This window comes from Puma concolor, chromosome D2, assembly GCF_028749965.1.
Source record: "Puma concolor isolate L17-30 chromosome D2, mPumCon1.1.hap2, whole genome shotgun sequence".
Lineage (NCBI taxonomy): Eukaryota > Metazoa > Chordata > Mammalia > Carnivora > Felidae > Puma > Puma concolor.
This window is the reverse complement of record NC_141677.1, coordinates 80,724,959-80,739,395: the sequence shown is the minus strand read 5'-3', so window position 1 is coordinate 80,739,395 and position 14,437 is coordinate 80,724,959. Positions and strand designations below refer to the sequence as shown.

Here is a 14,437-nt window from a genome sequence, read left to right as displayed (position 1 = left end):
TCCACTGCTACTTATCAAATACTTCTCGTGGGCCGGGACTATGTCTGTATAAAAATAGCTAATAGTTGTTTAACACTTATTATGGGCCACTCTCCTAAACGCTTCATATGAATTGATCACTCGAGGCTCACGGCAATGCTGTGGTATAGGTCCAGTGAGTATTTCCAGTTTACATCCAGGCACACAGGAAGAGACGTGTATCATGACTTGCTCAATGTCAAAGCCACAGGCATCCAGGCTCCAGGGCTGTGCATGGGATCCGTAACCGTCAAGGATTTCTTTTGAGAATACAGAGGCCCGCATCACTTAAGTGACTTGCCTAAAGTCACCAGGTCGACACAGCGTTGGCATCCTGGCCCGCAGGACTGCTGACGGTCTTCCTTCCGCTATGCTGTGTAGACGGTGAGTGTGATAATTGAGGGTTGTAGCTTTATTCTGTTGATTTGACCGCATTGTGATCAAAAGCGTAAAGCTCCGGGCGTAAGGTCGGAACTGGTAACCTGTTGTTTGTACAGGACTCTCCAGGCTTGGCTGCTTCTCAGTCTCAGAGACAATCTGATGTCTTCGAGCTAAACACGAAAAAATGTTCCTTCTTGCACTTGTTGATGAATATTCCTTGAAGAAATGTTTTTCCACACACATAGCCCAAAGGAAATGTCAGCAGTTAGACATGCTAATCAGAAGAAAGCCTTGTGTTTTTAGTAAAGGTTACTTAAGACCCATGAAATCTTTTTCCTTAAAACAGTCAAGGAAAATAACGTAATCAGCTATTTTTTTTTCTCTCTTCTCCCAGAGGGCAGATGTAAATGTTCTACCTAAATGAAGCTATTTATTTAACTCCATCCAGATTTCTTTTGAAGTTTTGTACATCTTTCTTCTGCTCTATCAGCTCCTGGCCACCATAATTTAATAAGTTTTTCCTAGGGTGAAATTGGATGCCCTTTATCGATCTTACACTGAGGGGGCATTCAATTACTTACTCTAAAGTGGTATTTCTGGGTCTCTCAATTACAATTTTGTTATAAATGGCTTGCTAATGATGCTTGGGGTACATAGGTTAATAGGGGGCATCCTAGCCAGGGCTGGGTAATTGAATGCTTTCTATTTTGGGACCAGTTATCTGATCTCTCACGGTGGTACCAGTTCCCACAATTACAGTCTGCACCCATAGGGCACAGCATTGAGCCCAGGCTGGGAGGCAATCTCACTGAAATATATAGCAGAGTGCTTTGGTTTAGCACCTGCATGGAGTGCCAAGGGTCCTGACTAATCTGAGTCGACTGGCACCAAAATGTGGACGTTCCAGACAGGTCAAGTGCAAGGGAAAGGCGTTGCTGATTTTTTAAGGAAGAACAACCCGAGTGTTAGGTTTCTCTGCGCGACTGTTCTCAGGATAATTTGTGGCATATGGAAAAGGCCAATTCGGGAGCACCAACGGCAATCCATTTTCCTTTCAACACAGCGACATTGATTCGATTTTTCTTCACCGAGTTATGTTAGTTAATAGTTACACATATTGTAAAGATCCTTTTGAGAGAATATGTAATGTGCATCCTTTTTTTGCACTTGGATGAATCTCAGCCCTGACTCCTGCCTTCCAGGTCCTACAGAGTCTGGCTCCTGCCTCCTCGTGCATCTGGTTCCTACCCCTCGCCTGCCCCAAAGCCCAGGAGTCTGCCCTCCTGGTGGTCCCCCCGGGCTTTGACCCCCGGCTTCTCACCTTTACAGGGTCCTTCTGTCTCCCAGTCCCACGTGGCTGGCTTCCTTCTTGGCATTCAGGTGTCCCGTCCCCACTGGCCTTCCCTGGACATCCTGCTGCTAGACCCCCTTTACTGTTAGGCTGCAAGTCTCAGCGGGGGTGGAGGTCAGCGCACAGAAAAGCCCCTGATGACAAAGAATTATCTAGCCCTAGTGCTGCACTGCGGACACCTGTTTTAATGGTTTCATTGTATGCTCCCTTTGTATTTTCTTCATGGCCTTTATCGCTGTGGTTTGTCGCATGTATTGTCTGTTACCCTGTAGCCTCTAACTCCTGGCAGGATATAATCTCCCAGTGGCGAAAGGCCTCCCTGTCGCCGTCACTTCTGTACCACTCGCGTCCACACAAGGCTTGGTCTGGAAGCCTCAAAGCTGCCGGCCCTGCACGTACAAGGGCCCAGCCGTGTATGGTATATGGTCATATGACTTCTTAATCAACATCATCAAGGGGTATTTTGCATACTATCTACTGGCCATCTGTTTTGGTAAAACTTGTAAGATAGCTTTGTATTTTCTTTCAAAGAGGGTCCCCCGGATGTTTCCCCCGTGCCACCAACTCCAACTCCCTAGGCACCAGCTGGGTGCCCTGCAATTCAATTCAATTCCAGTAATAACTATTTGGAGCCCACACGAACCCCACAAATTAAGGGTTCCGTCCCCCAAGACTGCCCCCACTTCAGATGCCAGTTGCAAATACTGGGTCCCTAGGCTACCCAACTTCCGTTTGACCTGGCCACAAATTCAGAGGTTCCCACAGGGCCCTCCTTAGTTCTGATAATTCACTAGAACAACGCAGATAATTCACGAAAGCACCTTATTTACCATTACCAGTTTGTTATAGAGGAAGCAACTCAGGAATAGCCAGACCAAACACAAGCAGAGGCCAAGATGTGGGGGGAGGAGGTGTGGAGCTTTCCTGCCTTCCTCTCTGGACGAGCCACCCTGCCAGCATCTCCACCAACTAGAAGGCTCTCTGAATCCTGGCAGTTGGGGGCTTTCATGGAGGCTTCATTGCACAGGCAGGACTAATAAATCACTGCTCCTTGATGATTAACTCCGTCTCCTCCCTGGAGGTTGAGGAAGTGGGGCCCTAAGTTCCAGCCTTCTAACTGGCTAATCAAGGCTCGGGCATTCTGGTGACCAGCCCCATCCTGAAGCTCCCTGGGGCTTCATTCAGGAGTCACCTCATTAGCATAAGCTCAGGTGTGGCTGAAGGGTAAAAGGTGCTCCTGTCACCTCTTGGGAAATTCCAAGCGTTTTAGAAGCCGTGTGCCAGGAACTGGGGGCAAAGACCACATGTGTCGTTTTTATTCTGTTGCCCCCCGCCCCCATCTCGTATTGGCTTTGGGTCTCCACACCTCCACGGCTTCTTCAGCAGTGCCTGGTACACAGTCACCCTTCAGAAGGGATCCGCGGGCCAAAAGGACAGACAGGTGAATGAGCTGTTGCCCTAGTTCTCTGCGCCCTGTTTTATGTGGAAGAAGGAAGACGGAGTAGCGGTCTGGCTGGAGGGGGCAGGCTGCCCAGGGGTACAGATGCCTGGGCTCACCGTGTCCCAGAGCCTCCCTGTTGAGACTGTCCGCTTCCCCGACTACCCAGACCCGTTTACTTACTTTGCTTGTAATAAGAAACCTTTGTTTGTGTTTGGGAATATTGTGCCCATTCTGTTGGGTCCGGATTTTGTGCATTCTTGCCTTAGAGCTTCAAAGACCATGTTTTTAAAAAAATCTAATTAGACTTTCTGCAGCCAGAGACACAGAAGGGTGCGAACACGCTCCCCGCTGGGATCCTGGTTGGAGCCTTCTTTTAACCCGCTTGTCCTTGTCTTCAACATGTAAAAAAATGTTTTCTTGGCTTAGTGATTGGATTTCCAAGTAGGGGATCTTGCCCTTTTGTTTCTTTGGTTTGGAAGAATTGTTTGTACCAAGTGATGGGTCAAGGGTGGTTGAGCAAATGGGAGGCAGAGATGTGAGCCTTGAGGCTCCTGTCACGTCCCTCCAACTGCTCTCAGAGATGAGAGGGCGGCAGAGCCCTGGATCTTGGCCTGGTTCCAGGGCACTTTGCCTCCGCCCCCGCCCACACCACCCCGACTCCTCTGCTCTTCCCAGAACTGCCCTGACCCCGATGTCAGCCTTCACTAACTAGCATTTCTCAAGCTGGTTCCTTGCGACATTAGTGAAAATTCCATGGCTGGTTATGTTTTGGAAATTTTGTGTATTCTATTCCTCTCCTGTGGATTCACAGGGCTCAGTAGAGTATTAAAGGCTTCAGAAAGTCCTGTTGGTAAAGAAGTCTGTTTGATTTTGTCCATCTTCCCTTTCCTCCGAGTAATTTAAGCACAAAGCAGGTACTGACAACGTGCAGAGCACTCAGTGGAAGACATTTTAGGAAACGTTGCTTGGCTATTGCTCGGTCCACATATTTTGATAAGGTGTGGGCCTTTGGGTTCAAGGGAAGGGAAGGTTTCTGCCGGTGAGTTCTCCATGTTCAGCCTTCCAGCCAATACAAGGCGGCTTTAATGGAGGGTTAGTTAATCCCGCCTTGACAGGTAGGATTGTTTGAGGGCTGTATGTGTGTGTGCTGGGTCGGAAGGGAGTCCACTGCCCTTTGGGGTAATTCATTCTCAAGAGCTAAGGAAAAATAACGTGCTAGGATTTCCCATCTTTGATTCCACTTCAAATGTTCTTGGCCTTCACTGACCATAAAAAGTCCTAATAGTAATGGTCACCGATGACACGTCTTCATGTTGCCTACCTTTTAGGGGAGGCCAACTATGTGTAGGCATTCTGCAAACTCTTGGTGTGCGTTAACTAACTTAGTACTTGCAACAAGCTCGTAAGGGAGATACTCTTACCCTGATTTTACTAGGGAGGGTGGCAAAGCTTGGACAGGTCACGTGGCTTACTCAGGGCCACACAGCTAGTTCACGGCGGTCTACCATTATTGGAAACTAAGCCTCCTTTTTTGCTCTTTTTACAACATCTACAAAGAAGTGTCATTTGGGCAACAATCTATTTTATAACCACAGAATTCTGTTAATGGATTTTTAAGAATCATGTTTTCCCCAGGATGATGAAAGTGAAAAATGATTTCAGGGTCTGAGTGTTATGTTACTCAGGAGAATACTGCACGTTGGATTTAATTGCTTAATAACTTAAAGTCAAATGGTTTTTTTTTTTTTTTATATGATACACTCTACTGAAGGAGAGAATCATTTCAGTGTTTCTAAATTTTCATTAACTTTTGCCTCCTAAACTGGTAATAAAGGTTAGATCTCGGTAAGAGACTCTTGGTGCTATTGGGAGAGAAAAAAAAAACATATTATCTCTGCATGCGCCTCTTCCTAACCAGGCTGCTTCTCGGGTATTTTGTTGATTTAATAGCACGGATATGTCCAAACAGTCACTGACCCTGCATGCATCCGAGAATGACTGTGAACTCCTGAGATTTGGGGATCTGGTACTTGGCTGTGGTGTGGCTGGGACACTAGAGGATATATGCGGAGCCACATTTGGTGGCAGAGCTTGAACCCCAAAGCCAAGCACTGAGGACCTGAAACGTCTCCTTTTATCCTGTGTGATTTTCTATGACTTCCTTGCGACGGAGCAGACTGGCTGAAACACAGGAGTGGAAAAGAGCTTCTCTCCTCGGAAGATGATCCCAGGGTTGCTGCGATCATCGCATAAGGTACTAACACCTCTTTTCTCTGTTGTTTAGGTGGTCTGACATTTTAAAGGTTCTGCTCCCCCTGAAGAGGAAACATTTGAAGGGAACACGAGATGTAAAAGAAGAAATCTTCACGGGCGTCTCCAAGGATGCAATGCCAACCCATCCCTCACTGAGACCATGATCTCTTCTCATCCCTTGGAAGTTTCCGTGTTCTCCAGCGAGAATTCTTCCCCTTCATCTTGTGCCATGGGAAAAACCTGAAGGGCAGGCAGAATTGTTCCCAGACTTGGGGAGTTTTCTGAGGTTTCAGTGGCTCTTACGGGACATGACAATTGGAGATCACTTCTTTTTGTTGTCTTTCAGAGTCGAACCAAAGAAGGCACTTCCTCATTGTCTAGTGCTTTGGCTCCTGCTCGTTTTTATATCTGTTTCCGTTGCTTGTGCCTTAAAACCATCTTACGTAACCAGAAGACATCCTTAAAAAGTGTTCCGGCGCGACTTGCATGCATCTGGGCTCCGTAGGGGCTCTCCCATGGCTCTGTGGGCCAGCAGTCCAAGGGCATTACCATGAGGCACTGCATTAATTGCTGCATACAGCTGTTGCCCAACAACGAGCACAAACAGCAGGTTGGCTGCGGAGGAGGCCCCCTTCACAGTCACCTGGAGTGCCCCGCGTGCAAAGGAGAGAACAAAATTGTGCTTCGTGTGGACGGTAAGCAGATGAACTTGCTTGCTGTTCTCGAGGTGAGGGCTGAGGGCAGTGAGAGCTGGGGCAGGTTTCTGCGCTTCAAGAAGGGGAAGCGATGTAGCCTGGTTTTTGGATTGATGATCATGACCTTGGTGATGGCATCTTACATCCTTTCTGGGGCCCACCAAGAGCTTCTGATCTCCTCACCTTTCCATTATGGAGCCTTCCCCAGCAATCCCAGCTTGATGGACGGTGAAAACCCGAGCGACACGAAAGAGCATCATCACCAACCCTCTGTAAATAATATTTCGTACGTGAAAGACTACCCAGGCATTAAATTAATTATCAACAGCATCACAGCCAGGATAGAGTTCACAACCAGGCAGCTCCCAGACATAGAAGATCTCAAGAAGCAGGAATTGCACGTGAGTAGCCTTGTGCTAATCTCCATGGATTGATTGAGTTTTTAAAATAGATGCTTCCTTTTCTGTGGCCATCTTTGGGAACACAGGAAGAAAAATGACGGGAAAAAAATGTTCTCATGTGTAACAAGGATAATTTGACGGCCTCACAGGTCAGAGTGCACTGGGAGAGGGCTGTCCGTTCACGATGTTTACACCAAGGAGGAAACTCGAAGTACTGAAGGGCGAAGCTAGAAATACCAGAAGGGCCTCCCCTTCTCACAATTTCATCGCAGGACTTGAAACGCGGCCATGGTGGTTCAAGTTGCTTTTGTAGATCACCAGAATCCTGTGTCTATTGTGTCCTAATTAGTATTTTTGTCCCTAATGGTCACTTAAATACACAACTAGTAAAAAGATTCCACCTGTGAAATTTAATTAGATTGCTGTGCGCGCGTGTGAGAGGAAAGAAAGATAAATCATGGTGGAATGGATTTTGAGTAAGCTTTTATCTTCGTTCTCTCCAAATTCTAGTTTTATTTTGGTCTGAGGAGAAAACGTGGCCTTGGCTATTTACCAAGTTTTGCTTTATTTTCGTGCTTAGCCATTGTCACATAACAGTTGAAACGCGAACACTGTAGTGAGGGTTAGGGCATGATCGCAACGCGGTTAGAACGCGTTCTTGCTAATTGTGCCCCCTCCGTGTGTCTCTCCCTTTTTTTCTTTTTCGTTGCAGATGTTTTCGGTAATCCCCAATAAATTTCTTCCAAATAGCAAGAGCCCCTGCTGGTACGAGGAGTTCACGGGTAGGAACACCACTGACCCCTACCTGACCAACTCCTACGTGCTCTACTCCAAGCGCTTCCGCTCCACCTTCGACGCCCTGCGCAAGGCCTTCTGGGGCCACCTGTCCCACGCCAGCGGGAAGCACTTCCGCCTCCGCTGCCTGCCGCGCTTCTACATCATCGGGCAGCCCAAGTGTGGCACCACCGACCTCTACGACCGCCTCCGGCTGCACCCGGAAGTCAAGTTCTCCGCCATCAAGGAGCCCCACTGGTGGACCCGGAAGCGCTTTGGTGAGCGCCAGCTGCCGCCGCGAGGGGAGGGGCCTGCGCCTGCGCGCTTCTTCCTGTCCCCGCCTCCCGCCTTCCTCCTAAAGTGGTTTCCGGCTCCCGTCCCAGGTCCCCTGATACTAGGCCCCGCCAGGGAGGGTGGGCAGGTCCCCGAGTCGCAGGGAGCAGACAGTTCGCTAATCCAGGGCCGCCCCCACTCAAACCTCAAGTGGGGCTGGAACCCAGCTCCCAGTTACCAAGGGAGCATTTATTGAGTGTTGGCTGTATACAGGGCAAGGGGAAGGGTGCAGAGTCAGCAGCTGCTCTTCTTCTGAAGAGCTTTGGTACACCTGCCAGCGGTGAGTGGTTAAATGCCAGGTGGGCGTATGTCTGGGGCTGTCTGCCCCCAGCTCTGTACCGTTCCTGCCAGAGCTCCTCCCGCCCCCAACACCCCCCTGCCTGGGGAACACTACAAAGGCTGCCACGCTGGGTGAAGTTTGAGCTTCTGGCTGGCTTCTCCCAGGACCGTGAACACGTCATCTAGCTGCTTCAGGCCTAACTTGCTCTGACCTGCTCCATCTGTCTGCCTCAAGTTCAGAATGAACATCACCTCGAGATAATTCCGGGCGACCTTGCTCGCAGCACCCCTTTGCCACAGGGGTGACCGTGGATACCGCCCCCACCCAGCCGGAGCCACCCTGCAGCCCTCATGTCACTGTTTCCTCTTAACCTTTTCCCTTCTGCCAGGAGATGTTTGGTCCCTTTGACAAAGGTCAGAGCTCGGGTGGGACTCGAGGGCGTGTTTCAGGCAAAGGACCCAGGTTGCTTAGAAGGGAATCTTTAAAGTTTTCCTTAGTAGAACCTGAGTTTCGACCAAGTCCTGTTTGTGTCCTGACAAATTGACTTCATACTTTTGATGTCCTTCCCGGAGCGGATGAACAGGAGCGTAAATGTGTCTTTTGTGGTTTGGCAGCAGCAGCTATGGGAGCCACGGTTTCACATAGGGTGATCTCCCTGCACAGCTCACCGTTTGCCCTGATGAAACCCAGCTTCCCACTGGCAGGGAAGAGGGAAGCCCAGGAACATGCTTCTGGAATCCGATCCCCAGGGTCTCCTTGAACCTCTTGCTGTTTTGCACACGGGTGTTTTCTCTCCGCTTTCCATTAACCTTGATGGTTGTGGTTTGGGACAGTGTGTTAACATATTTCCACGTGAAACTTACCCGCTTTTAAGGCAAGGGGCACAGTTGGGCTGCATGGGTCAGTGCCAGAATGACTCGTGGGTTCCACCGAGCGTTTGTCCCGGGACTGTTGAGGCAGACAGACAAGCTGCCTGATCCCACAGGCCAGAAACAGAAACTCAGATAAAAAACTCCCTTTTCTGTCTGATACAGCACGTGCCTTCTGGATGCCATCGCTGCTCAGCCACTTTAGGGCCCGTCTGGCACACGTGGTGACCAGCCCCCAAGTCTCTGGCCCTCCAAGCAGATGCTTTTATAGATCTCGAACAGGCGGGCTGTCCTTGAAGCTGCCACTTGGGGCTGAATGGTGGCCTTCCGCTCCCTGAAGCGTGCACGGATTAAAGAGGACAGCCAGTTTGCAGGCGTCCTTCTTGTGAGCCCCCTCCTGCAGCTTATTCCGGTGGGCCCCGGGCCTTCATATCCCTCTCTGGTTACTTCCCAGGAGGCCACCGTCTGGCCGTTGACAGTTTCGTTCTCAGTAACGCGGGCTTCTTGGTTCTCGTAGGAATCGTCCGCCTGAGAGATGGGCTTCGGGACCGCTACCCCGTGGAAGATTACCTGGACCTCTTTGACCTGGCCGCACACCAGATTCATCAAGGACTGCAGGCCAGCTCTGCAGAGGAACAGAGCAGGATGACTAGGATCATTATCGGTACGGCTTCTGGGCAGCTCCCACCGGGGCCACTCCCGCCCCGGGCTGGGCCCCCATTCCCCCCGGGCCCCTTCTGCCCTGACGCTGGCCCAGCTTTTGCTCTGCCCGTCGGGAACATTTGCCTGACGCCGGCCACCTCTGTTGAAGGTGCACTTCCCGACCTGGCCGTCGGTCTCACCCCTCCGTGAAACGTTGACGTCGCTTACGCGATTTCTGTAAAGCAGCGACGTTTAGATTTTTTTTTTTTAACTTTTATTTATTTTTGAGACAGAGAGAGACAGAGCATGAACAGAGGAGGGGCAGAGAGAGAGAGGGAGACACAGAATCTGAAACGGGCTCCAGGCTCTGAGCTGTCAGCACAGAGCCCGACGCGGGGCTCGAACTCACGGACTGTCAGATCATGACCTGAGCCGAAGTCGGACGCTTCACCGACTGAGCCACCCAGGCGCCCCAAGCAGCGACGTTTAGTAGGCTTTTTTAGTTCTGTGCGGACTCAAGTGTACCGGAAACGTTTTTGTCTTTTTTTTTTTTTTTTTTAAGTTGACATTTCTTTGTCTTCATTTAAACTAAGCGCACACGCTTAGTACTGATCTAAGTTTGGATGGGGCATCGTAATCGCCGATAACCAATGAGTCGATTTAACATTGTGGCTTTTGTAGTCCCTGGCCACTGGGGCCCGGTAGAGAGGGATGCAGTCTCTTCCTGAGGCAGACGCAGCCCTAACACATTGTTGGTGACTGATTGCTGTTGAGAAAGCCCAGCCCTTATCAACTTAATGCCTTTCGACATTCACAATGAGGTGGTTTGATTAATAATCACTTTTTTTTTTAATTCACAAGAACGTTTTATAAAAAAAAAACCTGTCTACCCACTCTTTGTATTGGATTCAGCTTAGGAGAAGACATTTATCCACTTGCCTCTTCTGAAAGAGAGAAACCTAATCACATATTTTGCTTCAATTGGTTACCTAAGGCAGCAATCTGTTTTTTTTTTTTTTTTCTTTTTTTAGCATTCCTAAATGTGTTATATTTTGATTCTCCAAACTCCAGGAATCTTTTAGCAACTCAGAGGAACTGTAATCAGCCATTTGAAACGTGGCCTTGCTTTTGACTCTCCTGTCCAAGGAGATAGACTTACACGCCTAAGCTCTGATTTATTTATGGTTTTTTAACTCACATCAAGTGCTGAGAGCCAGATGAGATCATACCCACCCCCCCCGCCCCCCACCCCAGTAGTGCGAATCGGCTGCTAGCTACTTTCTTCCGGCCTTGGGTCCACACACCTCAGCTCACAAGTCGAATTAATATTTGATTGTGACTCCTACACCGTATGCCTCTGGGAGAATCTCATGTTCTTATGAAAGAGCTAAAAATACACATCCTAGGGCTAGGAAATAGAGCCTAAGATAATGAATGAAAAAGGAAAGCCTTAGTGTGGTTTTCTAATTTTACTTCCAGATTTAAAAAGGAAAATTAAGGAAGAAGTTTGCTGCTCTGATACTTACCTAGAACAGAGTTTGATGAGTTTCAGGGTAGTGGAGAGGCAGGTGGAAAGCTGGCGGCTAAGGCCTGCCTGTGCCACCAGCCGGCTCTGAGACGTGTGACGAGTCGGTCTTGGCGTTCCTGAGCTTTAGTCGGCACATCTGCACTATGGGACAGAATGGACCAGATCCATTCTGGCTCCTGCGAGCCCTGAAATGCGATTCAGCTCTGCTTCAGCTTCCTCGGGTTAGGTCTTTGGTAGAGCATAAGTGTCTTCCTTCACCCCTGCTCACGGGTCAGAGAGAGCCTTTCCTCAGTGGTCTGGGCCAATGGCTGGAGTCACAAGGGATTCCAGTGACCAGATTCTCAGGGGTGGGGCTCCAGACACACGGAAAGGCAGGCCCCTCCCTCTGCTCTGCCCTGACAAAGTGCTCAGCTGGGGATCTGACTGTTGGTGGAGTTGTTGATGGAGTCTTCCCCTAGATTGTAAGAGAGGAGAAGGCAGGGGATTGTCTGTCCCGTTTCCTTTCTCTGTCCCTAATGCCAAGCACACTGCCAGGCACTTTGAGACACTAGATGAATGTTTTCTGGATGGATGGATGGATGGACGGACGGACAGACGGGTGGAGGGACAGATGTTTCTCTGGTTGCAGAGCTGGTTTATGTATGAGATCTGACCGAATTTGTGCCACTTTGGTTTTAGATACTTCCCTTGTTGTAATATTCTCATATTCGTTGTGAGTAGAACGTTCAAAGGACTTCTGACGGGCGTGCCTTGCCCGTATTGTACGGTATCATCTTGAAAGAGAGGAAAGACTAGCACAGAAATGCTCACCTGGATGTGACTGAACATCCTAGAAGAGCCAGGGCCCTGCCAACTCCCCACATCTTTGTGACGCACTCATCCCCGATCAAAGAAACTCGTCTTTTGGCTCAGATTTTCCCTGAATAAGTGATTTTGAGATGTATCAAGTACCCATGTAAAATGTTGGGAAATTGAATTGGTATGTAATGGATCGATTTGCGTCTCTTCTGAAATCTCTGAAGACTCTGCTAAAAAAAAAAAAAAGTCAGGGAACTGGTTCAAGTGTCGGAGAGGGAGACGCGGAAATGTGCGTGCCTTGGCCTCCTCCCCGTTTTAGAATGCGTGTTGAACGTTTCCTCCTCCGTCCGTGCGGACCATCGTAAAACCAGGGCCGGGCCGGCGGGCCGTCTACCCAGTCAGTACTGAGTGAATGCCAGCTGTGTGCGGGGCGATGGGGTGGCGGGCCCGTCGGACGCAGCACCTGAGACTGAGGTCCCGTGAGCCTTCTCCGCACAGCCTTCCTCTCGTTTGGTCTCAGAGAGTGCCCCGGACCGGCCGTTGTGATTGAACAAAAAAACCTGATGCTGATTGCCATCTAATTTCCTGAAGAGGCTCTGTTTCCCTAAACTACTCTTCCATCCCTGGCACTTGGGGAAGGAAACGATCTAGTACATTCTCAGTGGGCCCTTCAAATGCCACAGAGCTGTGTGCCGTGAGCAGAGTCAAACATCGTGAAATTGGGAGGCCAGATGCTGGCAGAGGGTTTTTTTTGGCACATCCTGGAGAAGAGCTGGGGAGGAGCGGATGCTCCGTGGTGCCTAGATCACCTGGATTTCCAGATGGAGGCCTTTGGGGGGAAGCAGGGGAAGTCGCTGTGGAAGAGGGTCGTGACTCTTCCTGGAGTCCCTTGCGCCGGTGGTGGTAGACCAGCTCACCCATCATGGCTGGTTGAGGGGAAGGCATCGATCGGAGCCCAGTTTGGCCCCTAGCACAGGCTGCCCCGCGGGAGCCCCTAACTCAGCACCGCTCATTTGCGGCGTTCTCTGTTTCTAGGGGAGGCCAGCGCGTCCACCATGTGGGACAACAACGCCTGGACGTTCTTCTACGACAACAGCACGGATGGAGAGCCGCCCTTTCTGACCCAGGACTTCATCCATGCCTTTCAGCCAGACGCAAAACTGATTGTCATGCTCAGGGACCCCGTGGAGAGGTGAGCGGTTTGGGTTTCATGCATTTGGGGGTGAAGAGGCAGTTTTAAAGACCCGCCTTTTCATCATGAGCAAGATCTTGCCTCTTTTTTTTTTTTTTTTTTTAAATAAACAAGCTTAACTTGCAACGTTACTGCTCTTTCTTGTGTAAATGTTATTCTTGGTGCAGTCTTCCTTGGGTCTAAACAAATTGTGGATTGTTTTCTTAGTCTGACCACGGTCTTTGGGCCGTCTGCCTCTGGCCTGGGGACGTGGGCCCTTCCTTGGGTACCGTCAGGGCACGTGAAACCCCCTTGGAATCAGGGGCGTCGGGGTTTGCCGAGCGCTTTAGCTCCCGCGATTCCTTGTGTCACGACCCCGTCAGCTCCGCTGAGTGTTCCGTCTCCAGCTTTCCTCAAAAGACCAAAAGGAAGAAAAATGACAGGCAGGGCTGCTTTGTTGTAGAAAGCCGGGGTCGCCCCGTGTGACTGAGGCACAGCTGGCGTGATACTGAACGGCGGGGCTGGGCCGGCACTGGCGATGCTCCGATCGCACCAAAGCCTGCGTGGACGGCGGAAGCTCAGGGCTTCTGGGATACTTAGCCCAGCGGTCCCCGTAGTATCACCACATCAGAGACGAGGGGCCCGCAGGCTGGTCCAGGATCCTGGAGTGGGAGTCCTCGAGCCCTGTGATGACCAGTCCAGCTCCGTGAGACTATTCTTCCTCTTGTGAAGTCAGATCTGTCTTGTAGGAGTATCCGCACTTTGGATCCGCTTCTTCCCCACAGAGTCGCACAGACCAAGTGTCATGCTCCCCAAATGGCAGCGCCTGCCACATTGGAAGACAACAGCCAGGGCCTTTGGTGTCTCGCTTTTCTTTGGGCTCCGCGTCTCTTGTTATGGGCGGGGTTATGCCTCTCCCAAGCAGGTGCTGAAGTTCTAACCGCCCCCATACGTCTGAGGGTGACCTTGTTTGAAAACAGGGCCTTTGCGGCTGGACTCGAGTTAAAATGAGGTTCTGTTGGACTCGGGTGGCCCCTAATCCGGTGGCTGATACCCTTGTGAGAAGAGGAAATTTGGACACAGGGACAGGGAGGACACCACGTGATGGCAGAGGCGGAGATTGGAGTGACGCGTCCGCAGGCCTGGGAGCACCTAGGATTGCCGACCACCGCCAGCAGCTGGCGACGGGTCTGGCACAGCCCCTCACTCAGCACCCCCAGCGGGAACCCGCCCTGCTGAAGCCAGGATTTCAGACTTGGAGCTTTCAGAAATCCCAAAGAATAAAAATCCCGCAGTCACGGGCCCACAGGTTGCGGTCGAAACTAATATCCCCCTAATATCTTTCTTGGATGGCATGCATCCGGGGCCTCGTGTCCTTGCCAGGGATAGCAATAAGATGTGCTTGTTGTGGAAATTTTAGGAAATACACTGGAAAGCTATAAAGGAAAACTGTTACAAAAAGCAGCAATAGTCTCCCACCAGCTTACCTAGGCAGATGTGTG

The 14,437-nt window shown here is 50.2% G+C and overlaps 1 protein-coding gene across 8 annotated transcripts in view; it reads left to right on the top strand.

Moving 5' to 3' along the window:
- CHST15 (carbohydrate sulfotransferase 15) overlaps window positions 1-14,437 on the top strand; it is a 79,851-nt gene that overhangs the window by 40,347 nt on the left and 25,067 nt on the right. For all 8 annotated transcript variants that reach the window (XM_086681104.1, XM_086681106.1, XM_086681109.1 and 5 more), the window contains exons 2-5: window positions 5,476-6,540; window positions 7,253-7,592; window positions 9,314-9,460; window positions 12,800-12,956. In XM_086681104.1, the coding sequence (XP_086537230.1) occupies window positions 5,995-6,540; window positions 7,253-7,592; window positions 9,314-9,460; window positions 12,800-12,956 (1,190 nt within the window). In that variant the 5' untranslated portion in view covers window positions 5,476-5,994. The remainder of the gene's footprint in view (window positions 1-5,475; window positions 6,541-7,252; window positions 7,593-9,313; window positions 9,461-12,799; window positions 12,957-14,437) is intronic.